Below are 20775 nucleotides of genomic sequence, written 5' to 3' on the forward strand. Positions count from 1 at the left end.
CCCATCCCAAACACAAAAACCAGTGCTGGCTGTCCAGCTGAACAGTGTGAGGAGCCTGACTCTGCCCAACAATAGCTGTGACCCATAAAAAGGGACGTCTTATTTCCTTTTCTTGCAGAGACAGGTAATTAAGTTTGTCAAAGGCGGTGAAGGTCACAAGATTCTGGCTTTGGTTTCCCGAGCACAGCTTCGCTTTCTGCTTGCGAGTCGTCCCAGCCAGATTCGAGGGGAGATAGAGTTAGGACGGCACAACTCTCGGTTTGCCAGGGGCAGCTACCAGGAGTGCAGCAGGGGCTGGCTTCGCTGGCTTTTTTTTTTTTACACCCACGAACGGCGTGAGCACCTCGGTCCTCTGCTCAGTGGGCTGGTCCCAACCTGAAGCTCGCCGAGCGCCGCATCCCCCGCGGGCACCGCGCAGCGCAGGGAGCGCTCCCCGCCCCGCCCCGCCCGCGGCGGGGAGAGCGGCGGAGCTGCGGGGCCCTGCGGGGCGGTGCGGGGTCAGGCAGCCCCTGCCCTCCCCCGGGGGGACGGGCCAGCCCGCCGGGGAGCCGGGCTTTTCCGTGGGTTTGTGCTGTCACCCCGTCTGGGGACAAAGTTTGGGAATAAAGGGAGGGCTTCCCCGCCTAATCCCGGAAGGGAAGGAGAGCTGAGAAGGGCAAGCGCGACCGCCTGCTCCGTGGAGGGCCGTTCCCTGCTTCCCGCACCTCCGGCTCGGCTCCTTCTTGTGATGCTCGCGGGGGACGGGGCCGGGGCTCTCGGCGGGGTGCTGGGCGCGCTGCGGGGCTGTAGCCGTAAGGAATGAGTCTCCACGCTCTCTCCACAGACTAGCCCCCGCTCAAACAGGAGACGTCCGATTCTTCGGGTTCTCAAGGATGCGAGTAACTTAGTGATTCGTGTTCTGGTACCCACCTGGGCACTGCTGCCTCCTGGAGATACAGCCCGAGGAACCGACCTGTTGTACCTCACGGTACTTCACACCGCGTTTGTGAGACTGTTGTGCAGCCTCCCTTCCTGCAAGGAGCGTCCAAATGGCATCTTTCCTTTCTCTTACGAGCTGATACCAACTGCTCCTATAAAAATGATGGTCTGAAAGAGGGAGGGCACTGTAGAATTAGCATTTAATGTAATGGGTTTTGGTTGGGGTCACCCAGCCGGGTCTTCTTGCTTGTAGTGGCAAATTTGACCAGATTTTCTCTCTTTCCAGGGTAGAGCGAGCCCTGCGGAGACGCTCTAGAGGGACCACCCCCCACTTCTCATCTCGCTGTGAGTGGACTATGGTGGCAGGAAGATGTTGGCTCGGAAGAGTATCATCCCCGAAGAGTATGTGCTGGCACGGATCGCTGCCGAGAACCTGCGCAAGCCGCGCATCCGGGACCGGCCGCGCAAAGCCCGCTTCATCGCCAAGAACGGCGCCTGCAACCTGGCGCACAAGAACATCCGCGAGCAGGGGCGATTCCTGCAGGACATTTTCACCACCTTGGTGGACCTGAAGTGGCGTCACACGCTGGTCATCTTCACCATGTCCTTCCTGTGCAGCTGGCTGCTCTTTGCCATGATGTGGTGGCTGGTGGCTTTCGCCCACGGCGACATGGACCCGAGCACAGAAAACGCCGCCAACAGCACCAAGTGGACGCCGTGCGTGACGTGTGTCAGGTAAAGTGCGGTCAGTGGGGTGAAGGAAGGGTGGGGAGCAGAGCTGCCTGCTGTCCTGGAGTTGCCTAAAATGCAGCTTTTGGTTTACACAAACAAAACGTTGTGTTTGGTTGAGACAGTTGAAAAGTGCAGTGTTTTCCTCTAGATTGCGTATATTCAGCAAGCCTGCCGGGCTTGGAAAATACTGTACTGTAGATTTCTTTGATTCCTTACAGGATCTGAGAGAGAGGGAGACCTGCTGCTTTTCATGTGTCTCCACACTCTGTGGGTAACATACCTTGCCTGTCGAGATAAGAGCCTGCTGCAAGAGTGGGTATGTGTTATATGTATTGTAACGTTGTCTACGGCAGCGGGAGCATCTCCAGCCTGGTGGTCACTCCGGAGTGGTGCCCGAGAGGCAGGACACCAGCTGTGGGTGCCAGGCAGGGCTAGCAGGAAGAGTGTCACTTAGGACGAAACTGGATGTCTTTCAAGATGACTCTCACGGGACAGTTAAATATAGAGTGCTTCAAAATACCTTGGTGAAGCCGCAGGTTTGACAAAGGAGCAGTTTCCACAGTGAACATGATGTGTCAGACAGTGAAAGCTTAAGGGATGACTAGTTTAAATGTCACCTGCTAGGGTATTTTACCTTCCACCCCCAAACCCATGACAGTTGTCAAGGCACTGATAAACTGGCACATTCATACACAGAAGAGAAGACTGTTTGTTAATTGGAGGTGGGGTAAGCAATAAGATCGCTTCTGCATCTGTTAAATCTGTTTTTTTAGGGAAAAAAATCCTGGTTTGGTACCACCAGACTGCCCCAGGTCAGCTGCCCTTACACATTGCAGTGCTATGAGGGTCCAGGGAGCTGCAGGGTCCTCTGAGACATCAGAGAATCCACGTCTCTTTTCTCCTTTCTCCTCCATAGCTTTGAGACACCCCACCAAGTTTGAAGGGACATTGTATCTGGCTCATGAGGGAGCAGAGATTTAATTCCCCTTTGTTCTGACAATTTTTTGCTACGTGGGGGATTTTCCAAGCTATAGGGAATGGGGATTTTTCTGAGCTAACTTTCAATAAGTTTGGGGGGATTGGAGCAGGGGTTTCTGCCTTATTTCTTTTCCAATGTGTGGCCACAAGCAGTCTCCTCTGAAATGAGATGTCATGACCTAGCTTGTGCCCGCGGGAGTGTTACCCCCGGCATTTCTGGGATTTCGGGGATTGGTCCAGCCGGAATTAGCAAGCAGCTACAACCCTCCAGCTCTTCAGGGTCAGCTGAAGGGACATCCCTCTGTGTGGCTGGCAGCCCCCTCAGCGTGGCCCACCCCATGGGGTGGCTACTGGGTCACCCTGCAGAACCTGAGCCGGATGCCAAGGGCTTCGTGCCTCTGGGACTGGGCCCCTCCACAGCCAGGACTCTGCCCCTCATCCCCTCCCTGGAGCCCCGGCTGCTGCAGCGCCACCTTGGCAGCTTTTCCAGGATGTGTCCTGCCGGGACAGCCAGGAGGGGTGTGGAAAAGCAGAGCCAATGAATCGGTGTAACTTTCCGGTTTAGCCCGTGCCAAAGAACACACATCCGTCCCTCGGGCCAGTACCTGGGGTGGCTCAGCCAGCAGCTGCTGGAGTGTCCATGTGCAAGCCATGGAAAATCTTCTCCCTTCGTAGTGAAATACTTGCCCTTGTTAGATCTGGCTACCACTTTGGTCAAAGCTGGGTAGTAACACTGTGATTGCTGCCATTTTTAAGGATGGCGAGTTGTTGGGTGCAAAATATCTTTAATATTGCATTTAATATTATATGCCAAAATAATGGCAAACAATTTTTAACCTACTTCCCTGAGGTTTAGGCCCACAGATATTTCAGGAGGGCTTTCTTGGGTTGGTACCATTACAGATTTACGGGAAATCTGACTTTTGAAATTTTAACCAGTGCCCAGAACCTGCACAGCACTTTAATTTTTCAAAGTACTGCAGAAGTTTCTAAGTCTCGCAGCTCTGCCACAGGAAGTGAACATTATCCAAAAAGGAAAACTGCTACACAGCTCTGAGGGAAAGGACCTGGGAACAGTGTGATTTGGAGTTTCTGGCTCCCTTTTCACATGGTCAAAATGCTTTACAAACTTGCTGTTTCAGTTACTTCCACTGTTAAAAGTGGATTTCCTTTACTTTGTTTTTCTTTTTAAAAGAAGGAGTATTGTTAAGGAAAATCAGGGTATTTACTCTGCAGAGCTTTAAGTTGAATTAAGATGAATTAAGTTTAATCCAGAAGCTTCATTCTGCATATAAATAAATATTCATTAGCATAAGTAATCATTCCATGGATTTATATTAATTAACTCCTTCGTACCAATTTGTTATGAGTGGATTGCAAAAATAAACCCACTCAATACAAAGGAATTGGCTAAAAATTAAAAAAATAGAACAGGTAAAGAGTTCTTTCAAAGATATCTCTGCAGAGACTGGCTGGTTTTCTGAAAGATGGATTTTCTCATTCTAAAGAAAATTATCCCTGATATGGCCCATGCCATTTTAATGTCTCTTCATGACCCCAGTGAAAATACAATTAGTTAAAAAAAAAGAAAAAATATTTAAAATCAGATTCATTGAAAAGTAAACCAAACCCAATGGATTATTTAGAGCCATCTTCATGGGCAGGACATATTTGCCATAGGTGAAGCCCTGTTGAGCATGGTGATGCTCCAAATTTGGTGGATAGTACTGTGTTAAAAGGGTGACTATGACATTAGTTCACACGAGACCCAGCATGCTGCGAGTTTACCAGATAAACCCCGAGGTAGTGATTTTAGACACATGAGACTTTGCTGTAAAAGTCTTTGGCTGTAAAAGGAAATTAAAGACCCTGATATATACAGGGGATATGACCTTGTGGGCTACTATAAATAATGTATTTTGGGAAGTTTGTGGGCAGGGTTTTCTGATGTCCAGCACCATAGAATATTAGGGAATTTAACTTAACCCACACTTCTACAACCCACTTCTGTGTGCTGAAATTTTCTGGCTGGTCTTGCCATGGCAGTGAGCTAAACCCAAGCCCTGGGTCACAGGATGTGCAGGGGGCACCATGGAGGCCACTGGCCTCTTTCTGCAGCCTGATCCTGCAGGTTCAGTCACAAGGCGAGCAGGGTTTTGGGAAGTGTCACAAATCTGGGAGTGTTCCCTTTCCCTCCAGGAAGTTCTGGGTCATGATTCAGGTAGCATGAATGAAAGGCCGCAATTTTCCCCGTTTCCTTTCCCTGCACAGGCTGGTGGAAGGATCTCAGTGTGCCAGCTGATTGCTCACTGTTGCCAAAACTGCCTCTCTCCACCAAGAGCTTCATGGGATGGGGAAGGTGGAAAGCTCAGGTGTTACAGAGCTGTTGACTGACACAGTGGGCAGGATGTGCTCCTGAGCAGAGACTCCAATGAGCTGCTCAGGGTCACCTCGTGTTACAGACGGTCTTTTAGGGGCTCAGGCTCTGATGTTTCCCTGCCACCATCAGATACTACACCCACCACACAAAAACAGAGTCAGCAAGCACACAGTTGTGGTGTTAACAGAAGGCTTAAGTATGCCAGAACTGTACAAATAGGTCCTTAAATTTGTTTCTACAAAGTACATGTGAACAGTTTCCCAGTTTGTGTTACCGTGTCCTGGGAGTTAATTTGCTGCAATCTTCCCCTACAGGTCTTTCACCTCCGCTTTCCTCTTCTCCATTGAAGTCCAGGTGACCATTGGTTTTGGGGGCAGGATGATGACAGAGGAATGTCCCTTGGCCATCACGGTGCTGATCCTGCAGAACATTGTGGGTCTGATCATCAATGCCGTCATGCTGGGCTGCATATTCATGAAAACAGCGCAAGCCCACAGGCGGGCTGAGACCTTGATTTTCAGCCGGCAGGCCGTGATCGCGGTTCGCAACGGCAAACTCTGCTTCATGTTCCGAGTGGGAGACCTCAGGAAGAGCATGATCATCAGCGCCTCGGTGAGAATCCAGGTCGTGAGGAAGACCACGACCCCCGAAGGAGAAGTCATACCCATTCACCAGGTAGACATCCCCGTGGACAACCCCATCGAAAGCAACAACATTTTCCTTGTGGCGCCGCTGATCATTTGTCACGTCATAGACAAGCGGAGCCCTCTCTACGACATCTCCGCCGCTGACCTGGCGCTCCAGGACCTGGAGCTCATCGTGATACTTGAAGGAGTCGTGGAAACAACGGGCATCACGACGCAGGCCAGAACCTCCTATGTGGCCGAGGAGATCCTGTGGGGCCACCGCTTCGTGCCCATCGTCACCGAGGAGGAAGGTGTGTACGCAGTCGACTACTCCAAGTTCGGCAACACCGTCAAGGTGGCGGCGCCGCGTTGCAGCGCTCGGGAGCTCGATGAGAAGCCCTCCATCCTCATTCAGACCCTGCAGAAGAGTGAGCTGTCCCACCAAAACTCCCTGCGGAAGCGCAACTCCATGAGGAGGAACAACTCCATTCGGAGGAGCAACTCCATGCGGAGAACCAACTCCTCCCTCATCGTGCCCAAAGTGCAGTTCATCACGCCCGAGGGGAGCCAGAGTGCCTCGGAAACGTGAGGCACAGCTTTGTGTGAGGCCGCTGGGCTTTGGAAGGAGGAGACACCTGTGGGGGTTTTGCTTAAATTTCCTTTTACTTCAGAAAACGAGAACACGACGCAGAAGAGAACCGTGCAAGAACTATTTAATCCATTACTTACTGAAAGCACCACCTAATGGCATAAGAAAACACTTTAGCACTTAGTGTATGAATTAATAAAAAATGGCACGTACACTAAAGAAAGCACAGTTCACCCATGTAATATAATGTGTATTTATACTTGTTTTAATGGCACGCTAATTGTTTTAATCATATTTTTCCTAACGGGGGTCTCTTTCTTGTCTTCTACTGGGTGTCACAAGGTGTGGTGTTTTCCTGTGTAAGTGGGTTACCCACCTGCAGGCAGAAGTGAGTTCTTTTACCAAACTTCTGCATACAACAGCTCCCACGGATTTTGTGCAAGATTATTTGGATGTTGAACTTTTTTGGGTGTGAATTCCTTAAAAGGAGTAGCTAAATCCCTCAATGATTTCACTGGAGGAGAGCCACTGTTTTACCTTCATTTTCCAGGCTTTTTCTTTTCCTTGGTTTGTGGCAAGGGCATTTTGAGAGCCCATTCAGGTCAGGTGAAGTGACCTGTCCGTCCCACAGGAAAACTGGTGCCACTCCGGGCAGCAATGGCAGGAAAACCAGTGGAACAGCAAGGAGATACTCAGCTGCAGGACAACACACATCTTAGTGTAACTGTAGCCCAAGCTGAGAAACTCCAGTCCTCCTGGCTGCTACCTGAGCATCTGTTTCACTGAAATGATTCAAGCTGGAAAAATCGAATGCCTCTCTAACATCCTCTTCGTGTGGGTGGAAGACCAAATCCTGTTTTGTTTCCTCTTATAGATTCATACATGGAAGACAACACATGTACATCCTTCACTTACAGTATTTTTCATAGGATTAAGTCTGTTTGCTCCAGCAGAAGGTTGCATTTTGCCAGTGGGAATTCATGAATGGGAATGTGAGGGAACCATGCCAATAATATTAGAGAAAGTATTTGCAAAACTATCTGAATAATTTTCAGGGGGACTTGGGTGCTGCTGCTGCTGAATTACTTTTTTTTTTCAACAGCATCTCACTTGTGTTTTTATATAACCTGGCATTGAGAATTGGTGGTAAACAGCTTTTCTCTTCAAATTAAAATGGACATTTGCTACCTAGAGCCATCCCAAAAGTGTCATCACACATTTTTCTACAAGAATACATAAACGTATGACAATTAATTGTATCACATTTGGTAATGCTAAATTGATACCTGCTTTTTTTCCTTTGTGAATAAGAAGCATAATTATGGACAAATTCACATTCAAATTTCTTTAAAAAATAGTGTTATGTCTGTGGCTCAAGAGAAGTTCTGTCCTTGTATTGACTTTCTGAGCCACTCAACCATTTGAATACTTCTGCAATTTAAAATATTTGGTTATTCCTGTTGGGTAAAATAGTCAGAAGCAATGCTGGATTCTCATTCTCTTTGGAAGTCAGTTCATCAGCAGTTGCATGGATGGTTTTTAGGCTTCATATAGCGTTGGGTGGAGGCAGGGAGGGGCATTGATCTGTAGTGTAGACTCCCTGCTTTTGGAACAGGTGCTCTCCAGAACATCAACTCTGACAAATTACTTCTGTCTGAAGCAGTAGCGGAAACTGAAGTTTCTGCTAAAAGCGTCCATTCCCCGGCCTGCCCACTAATGTCCTGGAAGAATGGATGGTGAACATCTGGAGATATTAATCTGTCTGTTTTGTGTCCAAACAATGAACATCTGCAGCTTCCAAGAGTCAGAGCAAAGCATATACAATTTGTCTCTGGCCTCTGTTTCCAGGGCTGTGAATTTCTTTGAGGTTGTCTGTTTGATACATGGTTAAGTCAGATGCTGTACAAAAGCAGATTTTCTACAAAATAATAATAAAAAAGTGACAATTATGATTTCTTCCGTCTCTGATTTTTCCCTATTTCTTTCCTCTTTTCCTTTGTATTCTCCATTCATTCTCCTCTACTCTTAGTCCTTATATCCCAGCCTTTTCCACAGTCCTTCTGAGTAATAATTTTATATTATCTCAATATTCTGTCGGTATTTCAGATGAGTTTTTTTTTACCCACAACCATTTTCTCATTTTTCCCCTAAGTACATTCTTTATTTCATTTTCACCTAACGTGCTCTGTTTCTTGTCAGACTGCTGTAGGGATATTGGTGTTTTGAGACAACACTAAGACACCCCGGTCCGGTGCCAGGATGTTGAACAGATACACAAGGCAGACCCTTCTGTCATGGGTGTCATGTTCACATGTGCTGTACTCCTGCTCTGTGCAGCAAATCCTTTATTGCAAAGCCCCTTTCTTGAGCAAGTTTTGCAGACCTGGAAGAGGCCAGTGGTATAAGCAGCCAGCTGTGGAAGAGGTTTTGGGCCTGAGAGCTGCATTCCTCACTGAAAGGACACGTTTCAGACACAGCTTTGCAATATTGTGCCTGCTGAGAGGGGATGAGCTGGCAGTACCTCAGCTCAGTATGTTTAATTATTTATTCTCCCTGGCAACTTTATCAGAAAGGGGCTTTATTTTAAATTTGAAGTTTTCTGTGTTTAATATAAACTGCCAAGTTAAGAATGGCAGTTGAGATTTCAAACAAATACTACTCACAGTTCATACTGACATTTAACCTTCTGTCTCTCTCACTGATAATAATTTAGGAAAGCAGAAGCAGTAACATATAATATAAGCATGATCCCTTCACACTTATTTGTGTCCCTACTGTTCCCATCCCCCTGCAACGTGGTGTAACTGGAACTGCATTACTTGACATTTCTCATTCTGTGTATTTAAATATGCTTTGGCTCTTTGAACAGCCTACCAGGGAGATGTCACTGAAGAGTAAAACTATTTTCTAAGCATAGAAAAGTAATTGTAAAGTCCTTCAAGGACAGGTGTAATGTCTGGGACTGCACTTTATTTTTTCTTTCTAGCTTTCACTTAAAGAACTTCTGTGTTTCAGACAGAAAAAATGGCAGTGAGACCCTTTGTCCTCTTTTTGGACGCCCAGAAGATTCAGAGTTAGCGTGTTGGGGATGCAGAGAGCAAACAAACACAGACAGTGCTTACAGGGGATATCAAGATTAATGCTCCAGGGTTGCAGCCAACATCTGAGTAATAGGCTTTGGAGGAAACTTTCCCTGTTGGCAGGTCATTCCGTGGCTGTCACCTTCAGGATTTCTTGTGTTCTCTTTGGAAACATTTTGTGCGAGCCAGGGACAGAAGCAGGGCCTCGACAGGGTGCACCCCGAGGGTGGGGACATCAGGTCTCTGCAGCAGGTTGCTCTTCAAGCCCAAGGGCTGCTGAAGATACAAGCAGGATAGGCACCTGACCATTAAAAGTTAATGTCAGTGGGATCATGAGCCAATGAGCAATAACTGAATGTGTTTTGGGAGCCCTGGGACACCCTGTCTGGTCCCAACAGCTCCTCAGACAGCCACTGGTGTCGTGTTAGCACAGGCTGCCCAGAGAGGTGGTGGATGCCCCATCCCTGGAAACATATAAGGTCAGGCTGGATGAGGCTCTGAGCGACCTGATCTCACTGAAGACATCCCTGCTCACTGCAGGGGGTTTGGACTAGATGACTTTTAAAGGTTCCTTCCAACCCCAACTATCCTATGATACTATGGCACTCCTGTCTGCTCAAAGCACCTCTCTTGGGCACCCTCCAGTGCATCCTGCTCTGTTATCAACCCCTAAAACCACTAAACCAGTAAAAACCTCTACATTACCCCTGGTATCACTGTGGCCTTGTCAAACAATTCCCTCCCTGAACTGTTGCTTCGTGGGTACACGTTTCACCACAGCGGTTTGCCCTCTCCACTTCAACTGCTTGACCCCATCCACAGAAGGGTCAACCCAAGCTTTTTGGGATACTCAAGGCAGCAAGAGAGCCAGAAGTACATTCAGATTTAGTTAATATCTCCTGTATGCAATAGGCCTTTGCCCGAAAGCCGGTGTTACTTTAGGTCATGGGGTCATTTCAGGGGCCCAGGCCTTGACTTGCCTCACAGCCATCCTGAATGTATTTCACCAAGCATGTGCCTTATCTGCATAAAGTTCAGGGCAGGAATCACGCTTCTGCTTTTCCACCTGGAAAGCAGTATGGACAAACCATTCTTTCTGACTGAAAAAAGCCCCCCATGGCTAATTCTCCATGTCTTTTCCTCCTTCACAAACTGGAGATTGAGGACGTTTCGTGAAGCCAGTTTCCAAGCACTCCAGTGATTGTCACTAGCAAATACTTGTTGCTGCAAGCTGCAAAAGTAGTTAGTCCAAGACCAGAAAGGAACTTTGACTACAGAAAAAACCCATTAGATACTGTGTGATGAAAGGAACAAAGCTTTCATTATTTTGACAAAATATATTCTCTGTGGGGCCTGATATTTTCACAATACTGGTGGTGGTTTGGAAGGCATCACCAAGCAATAAATCGTGCCCTACTAAACTCTTGATACTAAACTCTTGAACCTGAAATGAGGCTGCAAATTCCCATCTCTCTAGCCCAAATTTCCTGGTTTGGGTCGCTTGTGTAGTCAGGTGAGAGTTAACTTTTTTAATCCCAAATGCTTACATTAAGATATTTTCCCCCCTATATTTCTGTTTACATCACATCCAGACTAGTCTAAGCTGATAGACATGAGTTTCTAATACCCCTAGCATATTAATAATGCTTCTCAGCCCTATCTCCCTGAATTATGTTTCCTACTTTTCCCTTAAGTGTTCTTTGAACTTAAAAAAAGAAGATTTCTCATGTGATAACTGGACAGTGAAGATAAAATATGCTCCCACATTCTCGTATTGGAAAATTGAAGAGAGATTTAGCCAGCAGAGACAAGATCTGTGCTGTCCAACAGAAACAGCCACAGAGATTGAGGCACTCACAGTCAGGACACATCATCAAGGGGCTTGGATTAAAAGAAATATTTTAAAATACTAAGTATTCAGTGGGTTTCTGGCTAAGGACTCTCAGAACACTGCTAAGTTATTGGCCAACAGTGAAGGGAATATTCTGGGATCATCAGGACACAGTACAATGTAAGAAAGACAAAAACCATGCATTCAAGGAAAATGTTGTCCATATATTTAGTTATTTTTACTAATTATTTTAACATGTAGATAATAAAATTCAAAGGGGCAAACAAAAGAATGATGGATACTCTGTTCACATTTAACAAAGGTTTAACACCTTTTTTTTTCTACTCTAAAGGAGAGTTGATCCATCTGGAGACATTACTCCTACACACAAACGTGCTGGAATTTTCTGGAGGATACGTGTTGATCCCAACACACTTTTCTGGGCCCAAGGCAGGAATAGCTGTGCAGGATGTTATGGGATGATCTAATGGTCCCTGCTGCCCTCCAAATTTATGGATAGGGAGAGTTGATGAGTTTTGGTCAAGAGAAAGCCTTCCTCTGAGTCTTAAATTATTCTCCCACTGAGGAAACAAAGAAACAGGGGGAAAAAAAACCCAGCAGAGTTAGGCATCCCCAAATTGTTGATGTATTTTGACAAATGCATTTCAGTGCTAACTGTGGCTTCTTCAAACAGCATTGACAAACATCCCTGGGGATAATTTGTTAAAATTATGCTATCTTATCATTACAGGAGTTTACTTGGCTTTCTACAGTTAAATGTCGGCTTTGTAGCAAGGATGAGAAAGCCAGCTTCTGTGTGAGCCAAAGGGAAATTATATTCCTTGGTTTTATGGTCTGAGGTCTGCTGCAGAGACCATTAAAGTGAGGGTTGGCACTGGAGTGACTGCAAAGGGCTGTTGTGGTTTGGGGCTTGGTGTCTTCCTCATCCAGGGAACATCTTCCCTGGATGGAAACTTGAGGAACTGCTTCCCTCAAGTGCCTTTTTTTTTTTTTTGTAACCACAATAGCCATGAAAATTAATTGCATCCTTCCATGGCCCAGCCTCGTTATCCTTCAGGGTATATTTTTTGATGTTAGGTCTTTGATTGTGGGTGATCTGGGTCGGTCTGTCCAAAAGGGGCTGATCCTGCTGACTGTCACGGTTTTTGGATTCAGTCAAGGTCAGGACATGGAGAAAAACTGAAGGGTTGCAACACCCAGTGAAAGAAACTCTGCTGAGTTTGAGTGAGGGCAAGTGACAATTGTGAGCCCCTTGGGTGGTCAGCTTTTCATCTCAAAGCTTTTCAAAAACACATCAAATGCTAATAAACGTTGCCTGCTCAGCCTTAGCTAGTGTTTTAAATCACATTATAAACAGATACTATTCCTGGCTGATCAGATTAAATTGTTTGTGATGTAGCTATTTTTTCCATATACAAAATCCCACTGCATTCTTTAAATTTTGTATTAAATTAAGAGAGTAATAAAATTTCTGAACTGAAGCTCTCCTTTGTACTGTATATACATTCACATGAAAAGTAAAATGGAACACAAGTCTGAATGTTCTTCTTGAAATATTAAATTTAACCTAATTTTAAAGGCATGAGTGTCTTTAAGATGAGTTTATATTGGTATTAAGTATGTCATGTTATCAGTCATGGGTGTTTTCCTTAAGGGACAGTAATCTGTTCAGATATCAATTCAGATACTCTGGTTAAAGATGAAAAGCAACAGAGAGTGAGTCTGTAGTTTGATCAACTACAACAAAATTGCTTGTGATATTCCATCATGTTTCTGTGAAGGTTTGTAGTAGACTGTGTGACTTAGGCCAAGTTTTCCCGTGTGTCCTTTTTCAGGGATTTAAAAAAAAAAAAAATCCAGTGGAGCCACTGGTGCCCCTTCTGTCAATGAAGGTCCCAGGCAAAATGGGCCATCTTCTGTGTTTGGAGTTTTCTCCCTTGGTTCACTCCTAATAAATGTTTCACCCCTGTTTAGTTAAACTTGGAAACAGTGCAACCCAGATCATACACAAACCCCTGAAATATTTCCTCAAAATAGTTTAAAACCTCTTCTGTTTATAAGTAATAGAAAATCCTGTGTTTAAAATGCGAAGGGCAATGCTGTACATCGCTTTCAGAGGGAGCTGCAGAATGTCCAGGGCTAATGCACTTCAGTCATATCAATTACTAGAGAAGAGACCCAAACTCAGAGAAACTAGAAGTTCAGATGGTTAAAATAAAGGTTTCTTGACCGTGTACTGAATGGTAGGCAGAACAGTCTTCAAAGTAAAGGTGCCAGAAACTTTACTGATGGATATGTTTGGAGTGAAACCATACATAGACGTGTACAAGCACAATAATTCCACATGGAAACATTTAAACTTAGTCAACCGTTATCTTTCTCATTTCAGATGTCAATATCTGAACACTCACTCACTGAGAGGCTGCTGTTGGTGTCCACAAAACAGAAATATCATTTTAAGCAGGTAGCCACCCCTTCCACAGGGTTTCTGGCTCACTGGAAATCACTCAGCAAGTAACTGGTGATAACTCCTTATGGCTTTCCAACATCATACATCTGTGTATATGAATACATTCTTTCCTATTGCACTTCAAGCACAGGAGCATTAATTCATTAGTAAACCCCTTAAATTTAAATTCTTCTTGGGTACATTATGTAATCAAAGGAGAAAATTTTGTTTAACTTGGTATTTACACAAATATAAATATAAACACACACACACACAAATCTATATGAAGAGTCAAGTGTTTGCACTGCCAGATTCAACAGTAGGGATTCTCCAGGTTATTTTTACTTTGAGTTTCCAGCTAAAAAATTCCACTTATAGCTTAGGCTTCGGACACACACACACACACGCACACACACATAAATTCTGTATATATCATGAATCCTTATGTCTCAGAGACCTCGTCACGTGCTTTAAAGAGCAAAAGATCATCACTGTGATAGACTTCTCTCCCACCCAGGGCCTCAACTAACCAGCTACCAGCCCCATCTGTTGTGGCAGACATTAAGAAAGGTCCAACATAGCAGAAGATACTTTTTTTAATCTGGGAGAACAGTCTGTGAAGTGGGAATTTTCATCCTTATTAGGTCAACCTAGCAGTTATTAATGTGACATGATGTCACAGGAGAAGCACTGGTTTGGAGACCGATTTTTGTTTGGAACTCTTTGCAATGTGTTGGTTTAGATTTCTGTGAAATGTCTCAGGGAGTTTCACATAATCATTTTCCAGTTTTGAAGTTTTCAACTTGAATTACATGTATGTGTGTAGGGGTGGAGAAAGGCTGGCACATGCCACTGTGCCATCTGGGCAGAAAACGGGTCAGGATGGTTACAAAGCGAAACTTCTCTTTCTTCCCCCATTAGGATTTCCAGGCATTTTACATGGGTACTTCAGGGATGTCATTTGGAGCATGACACAAGGGAAATAAACTGCAGTGGGAAAATGTGAGCATGTACAAGTGTGCATGTGCAAATACACACATGGAAAAATTATTGACGTTTTGTTCCTGAACTTTTTTTTGTGGGGGGAAAGGGAATGATTTTCCTAGTAGAAACAGATCCTTTGAAAAGCTTGCCCATAATAAGCTGGGACATGAAATCACCAAGAGGCTGTGGCATTTCAGCTCAGTAAAATTTACATACGTACAGAGCCATCTGCCCAACAGCATCAGCCATGGCACATACAGAGAAGAGGGAAAAAATGTACCTTCCAAGGGGTGAAATGTTCATTAGGAAAGACACAGCAGGCTCACCAAATGGTTTCATTCAGAGATCTGGGTTTTTAAAGGCACACACCGTGAGGGACATGCATTTAAGCCACAAATTCAGCAGTGACCACACAGCTACGTGCTGCCCTCTCACATCAGGCAGGGGCTCTCTTCCAGCTGGGTCGAATGCCATGGCCATGTGAACTTCACAGCAGCAGCAAGGATCAGCCCTGGATCTTGCTCTCAGAAGCACATGTGCCTGATTTCCCCCTGGGGAAGGCTTGCTCAGAGCTGCCAGAGCACAGTTCAAAGGACTGTCAAAGGCGAAGCAGATTCTGTCTTCCCTTCCACAGCTTTTGCTTTTCCTCTTGCTAAACGATTGATTGTTGCAGGTCAGGGTCTTGCACACTCTCTGAGCAGGAATGGGTCCCTTGTATCCTCTGACCAAGCTTGGACAACCTGGATTCTCTCTGGGTAGTGAATGCTGGAACAGTTCCTACAGTGTTGACTGGGCCATTACAGTGAATCAGCTCAACAAAGGGCTGCTGGGCAAAAAAGAGAAAAATGGTAGGACAAGCCACCTTCAGCACACAGGGAGTATTGTAATGAGACAATGACAGGGCAAGGAGGAGACCAGAGATACTGGAGACAGGAGGCTTGTAGGAACACATCATCCAAGGGAGGAGAAGGCAGCTCCTCCATGGATCCAGACTACCTGGGAATGCACTGAAGAAGGCAAGGGACACCTGGCTTTTAAGGAAAACAGAAGTGAATGTCAGCTGTCCAGTTTTAAAAACATTTCTTACTAGGTAAACTATTCTTTTTGGTAGAATAAATAAACTGTCTTCATGGTTTATTTCAGATCAAAAACTTCTGAAAGGAGGATCTGCAAGTGCTGGATTCCAGTTATTGTGCTTGGAATGACCTGCTAAGACATAGGTACCTAATACAGTGTGAATTATAGAGTACTGTCTGCTAATATGAATAAATACAACATAATTAAAACACTGGGAATGCTGTTATCCACACATATAGGCAGGCTGTATGGGAATCTGAGCAACCTGGTCAGGTGGAAGGAGTCCCTGCCCATGGCAGGGGGTTGGAACTAGATGGTCTTTAAGGTCTCTTCCAACCCAAACCAGTCTGTGAATTCCATGAAACACCTTAGGCACCTCTGAAATCCTAAACAGTTCAGCAATCCCTGTATACCTGTGTTAAGCCTCCTCTAAATTAGGAGGATTCTCAAGGAAGTCTCTGCAGTTAAATATATGCTTAAGGGTCCAGGAAGGAACACTCCAAAGGAAAAGTAGCACAAATCTGTCTAGCAGGGGAGTTTTCCTAATCCTGAAGCAGCCCTTCCCAAGCAGCGTGGCTATGTGCCTTCCAATCCCAGGGATCTTCTTAACCCTAAACTTACGACCAGCAGCATCTCTGTTTAGACATTTCAATGCAAAGGAAATGGCAGGAAGGTTCTAGCTGCCCTTTCTTTCCATATGGCAGCAAGGTACTTCTGTTTCACAGGTTTCTAATAAAACTAAAAAGGAAGGTTATGTAGCAATGGGATCTCAATGAATAATGAAAAAAAGATACACCAGTAATCTAGTAAGAGAGCAGGATTTGGGTTTCCCTATTTTATACCTCATGGTTTTGAAATAATTGTCTTCTTTTGTGTAGAGACAGAACTCCAGACACTGCAGAGTAGACTGGTGCTGTTTGAAATGCCAGATGTGAAAACTGTATGATGAAAATAAATTTAGATAGGCTGTTTGGATCAACTATTAGACCTGTCTTTCCTATGAACCTTCCAAATGTGGTGAATGCAAGCAGCTCATATCTGAAAACACCGTCAAGTAGAAAAAAAAAGGTTCAGTTTAGTTAAACTTTGCTGTTTGTTCTGACATAATCTGAACCTGGAGTTCTGTGGAGGACTTCAGGTTTTCCAGATGCAACCCCAACATATTTCACAACCATTCTTCACGCTAACTATGCTGCATTTCCAGAAGATAGAACAAATATCTTCTTTCATTTTATAAACAGAGCAGAGTTTGTTGCTGGTTCAATGACGTATTAAATGCATCATAATTACAGCAGGCACAAATCACCACTGGCACCTTATGCTCTGTTTTGCACAGTTTGTTGGCTCTGGCCCCCAAATTCCCTGTGGGACGAGGTATGAGAGCAGGGATGGACAGTGGCCCAGTAATGAGCTGGGGTTTCCTGAGCTTGCCATGCTACCTGCCACGAAAATATAGCCAGTCCAGAGCAGTCTTGCTCAGAAAAGCCCTGGGAGGACAAACCCCTGTATATCCCTTCTCATAAACCAATTTAGCCTTAAGCATAAAAGCCTTACAATTACATAATTACATGTACTACTTGTAGTCAGGGAAAGAAAAATTACTTATCTCCTCCGAGCAAAGGTCCAGTAGTCACTTGAGAAACAAAATGTCAAGCAAGAAGAATCTCCAGGGTACAGAGCATTCCCAGAGGAAGCGAAAGACACGTTTCTTCTCAGGAGATTTTTCCCACCGTCAGGAAGCGAGGCCGTCACGCAGTTTACATAACAAACAAGAAACGAACAGATCCCAGTTGTGATAGATCAATTCAGATGGTTTGGCGTGCGGTTGTTTTGTTTTGTTTTGTTTTGTTTTCGTTTTGTTTTTTTTTCTAGTTCATAATCCTGAAATTAAATACCCACAAACGGTATTTTGTGTTATTTTCCTGGTGGTATGGATTTGTCTCTGCCATGTTAAGCAGAAGAGCCAGGATTGCAATGCCAAGTCTCATGGGTAGCAAAACCAGACCACAGTGCACATATCCCCTTCTAACATACTATATGCAAGAACTTGGAAAACATGATAAGGCTGTAATAATTAACAGGAATTGGTTTACTACTGAATTCTCCCATGGAACATGTCCCAGAGTACAGGAAAGGGAGGCTCTGTCTGGCCCTTTGTGCGTCAGCTGGAACTGCATTTGGCACCAAAATGGAGAAGCACCTAGACACCCAAAACTGATGTCTTATTTTGGTAGAGCCTTTCTTTACTGAGAGCTAAAACCCAACATGCCGAGGAGAAGGATAATTCTTTGACTATTTTTTTTTCTGTATAATAGAGTGAAGTCCTGAAAAATTACTTCTCTTTCCTCAGTTTAGTCTTAAGTTTTGGTTACCCCTGCATACACACTCACACCCTTTCTTTTCTTCTGACCATCATCTCCATTCCTTGTCCTTATGTGGGCAGTTCAGTGTCAGCCTGGAGCTCCTCCATTCTTAAATATTTGTGGCCTGAAATATGACTGAAGATGTTAGGCTTTTTTTTTTTTAATCCAAAGATTTAACCCAGATTTTAATGTCATGGTAAGACACTACTGGGAAACTTTTCATACTTTTGTTTCTCTCTGAAATCATGGAATCACAGAAGCTGAGACAGAGATATTTTACATTAGTCTTTCTCTTAATGTCATCTTGCATTGGATTCATGCCAATCTTGCTGGAAATATGTTTATCACAGCAAATGAAACAGCCAAAGTATTTCTGACAGACTATAGGATGAAAATACAGTCATAGGAATCAATTCTCATTGTTGGGCAAACCTGGAGGCTGTTTATCAGACTGGCTTTACAAGAAACCTCCAAAGCATAGAAATCTACAGACATTCACTCCTTTCCACACAGTACAAAGCTTTGGGAGAGTGGAAAATTAGAATAAACATTCTTTACTCTGTGTGTATCTATCTACATAAACGCATGTGTGTATTTAGCTCAAGGAACAATTTAAACAGTGAAGAATTACAGAAATGCCACATTAGTCCTGTATGTTGATCTTCTAAAAACTGCAATGGATTTCTTCTGAAAGCCTTTCAAAATTGGATTCTGACCTTCTCTGCACCACTGCCTGGATGGAAGAGGATGCAGAGCAGATGAAGACTCGTGGGAGAAATGCAATATATTCTCTCTGGTATAAGAGTATTAAGAAATAAGCCACTGGGACAGTATGTCATCCTTCAGTGATAAGGAACTATTGGATCATGCCTCCTGCAGAAGGGAAGGCATATTGCAGCATATTTCTTGTTGCACTCATCAGTAAAAAGAGTCAGTCCTTCACCAGATATTTTTACAATCCATGCTCTGAATTTCCCAGCAAACGTATCGTTCCATAACTTAGCAATGTCCTACATCAGTGGAAGATATGGGATAGCACCCCAATGAAACTCACTTGCCTTCCTCATGCTTTTGTCCCTGTGGGGGGGACAGGGACAAATAGACATATTCAATAAACACAACCATCATTTTGTTTGATGAAGAGAAAAATGGTGGGTGGGTGAAGAAACTTCCCTGACTTTTAAGGGTGGTTGGGAGCAGTGCATTCTTGAGCATCGCTGGCCCGTCACCTTGGGGAGTTCATTTCCACATAAATCAAACGTTACCCACACAGGGGAAAACTGTTCTCACTGTTACAAAGGAGGCAGCTGGCCAGCTCCAAAGGACGAAATCTCTATTCCTCTGGGACATATGGAAATGGTCATTACAAGACAATATTTATTTATAAACACACTTGGCCCCATCAATTGGGCTTGAATATATAGAGGAATGGAGCTCATTAGTAAGATAAAGCTTTCCCATGACCTATAGAGGACACTGCATAGGGACCACAGATGTTCCGTATTAATAAGCTGGAAAATTTATGTCAATGGCCATGAAAAGCGCAGTTGGAAAATAAGTAAATAAATAAATAAGGAGGTCGCCAGCAAAGACAAGGTTAAGGACACTGGAAAATGGATCTTGCAGGATACTTAACCTTTATTTATTTAATTAAGCAGAACAGATCCTGACCTCAACTCCGTGTGTCTCCCCTGAGCGACTCTGCTGAAGTCACCAGAATTATTCTGGATTTGCACCAGCCCAGGGCTGGGCAGATGGCTGGTCTGTCACGCAAGCAAACAATCCCTTGGCAATGGGATTCACACAAGTGGTGCCAGGAAAGGGTCAGGCAAGAACTGCACTTCTGAAGTTCGTGCCACTTTCTGATGCAGGTATGGAAAAATCCCTGTCTCTCTCAGACAGAGACTCAGCTTCAGCTGCATAACCTACATCATGGAGCTTCCTAACACAGAATTTATAGCCTGTTTTAAGATGGAAAGCCAGAAAAAGTTACACAAAGCCATCCTAAGAGCAGATTTAGTTTTTATTTATGAGGGCCTAATCTTTCAGACCCTCAGGTGGGTCTAAGCCCATGGATCCTCTGTTGACACCAAATGCAAACAGTACCAGGTCCTGGCTGGCCCGGAGCTGTGAGTCAAAGGGTTTGTGTATCTGTGCAGGCTGTGCTCGTGAAAGGCAGTGGACACAGGTAGGTGTTGTTTGCACAGTTGCAGGCTTACTGTGCATCTGGTCCAGCTCTCAGCCACCTTCTGCGTCTCAGCTGCTTCTTCCTCCAGCAGACACAGAGCAGTCAGACCAGCACCTCCTCACCTGTCTGCATGACAAGGGATCCTTTTCTGCCTTATGATTTTTTTTTTTTTTTGGCTACCTACCTGCCCTCAGAGCCTTCTGAGAGACACCCAGCAAGGATTACTGTTTTTTCCAACCATTGAAATGGCTCTCTCATGTTTAGGTGTAACAGGACATTCACTGATGCAGCAGGAACTAGAGGGAAAAAAAATCCCTGTTTTTTCTAGCTTGGACTGAGAGAAGCCTCCTTAATCCTCAGGCACAGGAGTGAAACCACAGAACACTCAGGGTAATGAGGCATCTCCCCTTCACAGTTTTGCAGTGAAAAGCTACAGCTGTCAGAGCACCACAGGTATGTGAGTGAGTGAGTGACTGACTGAAGTCTGAGTTCTTCTAAACCCTTGTGCTGCTGCAGGAGGTTTCCAGCTGTCCCTGGCTTCAGAAGGCCAGGCAGGCAC

At 44.8% G+C, this 20775-nt stretch overlaps 1 protein-coding gene and 1 long non-coding RNA gene across 5 annotated transcripts; one reads left to right on the top strand and one right to left on the bottom strand.

The window, feature by feature from the left end:
- Positions 1-474: 474 nt before the first annotated feature.
- KCNJ8 (potassium voltage-gated channel subfamily J member 8) lies at positions 475-6254 on the top strand. Of its 4 annotated transcripts, XM_017826624.1 has the most exons (4): positions 475-564; positions 824-957; positions 1205-1653; positions 5323-6223. In XM_017826624.1, the coding sequence occupies exons 3-4, from the start codon at positions 1289-1291 to the stop codon at positions 6221-6223; spliced, it is 1266 nt and encodes a 421-aa protein (XP_017682113.1). In that variant the 5' UTR covers positions 475-564; positions 824-957; positions 1205-1288. The 4 variants fall into 4 exon arrangements, with proteins under 4 accessions (XP_017682113.1, XP_017682112.1, XP_017682115.1 ...); XM_017826623.1 differs by having other exon boundaries at positions 490-967; XM_017826626.1 differs by having other exon boundaries at positions 490-957; positions 1210-1653.
- Positions 6255-8029: 1775 nt separating this feature from the next.
- LOC108503057 lies at positions 8030-17703 on the bottom strand. Its single transcript, XR_001876711.1, has 3 exons — positions 14915-17703; positions 9346-9579; positions 8030-8141 (listed from the first exon to the last, which is right to left on the bottom strand). It is a non-coding gene; the product is annotated as an uncharacterized LOC108503057 (long non-coding RNA).
- Between the last annotated feature and the right edge of the window lie 3072 nt (positions 17704-20775).

This window comes from Lepidothrix coronata, unplaced genomic scaffold (genome assembly GCF_001604755.1).
Source record: "Lepidothrix coronata isolate B3197 unplaced genomic scaffold, Lepidothrix_coronata-1.0 Scaffold129, whole genome shotgun sequence".
In the NCBI taxonomy this organism is placed as follows: Eukaryota; Metazoa; Chordata; class Aves; order Passeriformes; family Pipridae; genus Lepidothrix; species Lepidothrix coronata.

Bases quoted from the DNA above. Each gene is read 5' to 3' on its own strand.
- KCNJ8 (XM_017826624.1), top strand. From the start codon at position 1,289: ATGTTGGCTCGGAAGAGTATCATCCCCGAAGAGTATGTGCTGGCACGG. The intron at 1,654-5,322 runs GTAAAGTGCGGT...CTTCCCCTACAG, and splicing joins CCGTGCGTGACGTGTGTCAG to GTCTTTCACCTCCGCTTTCC.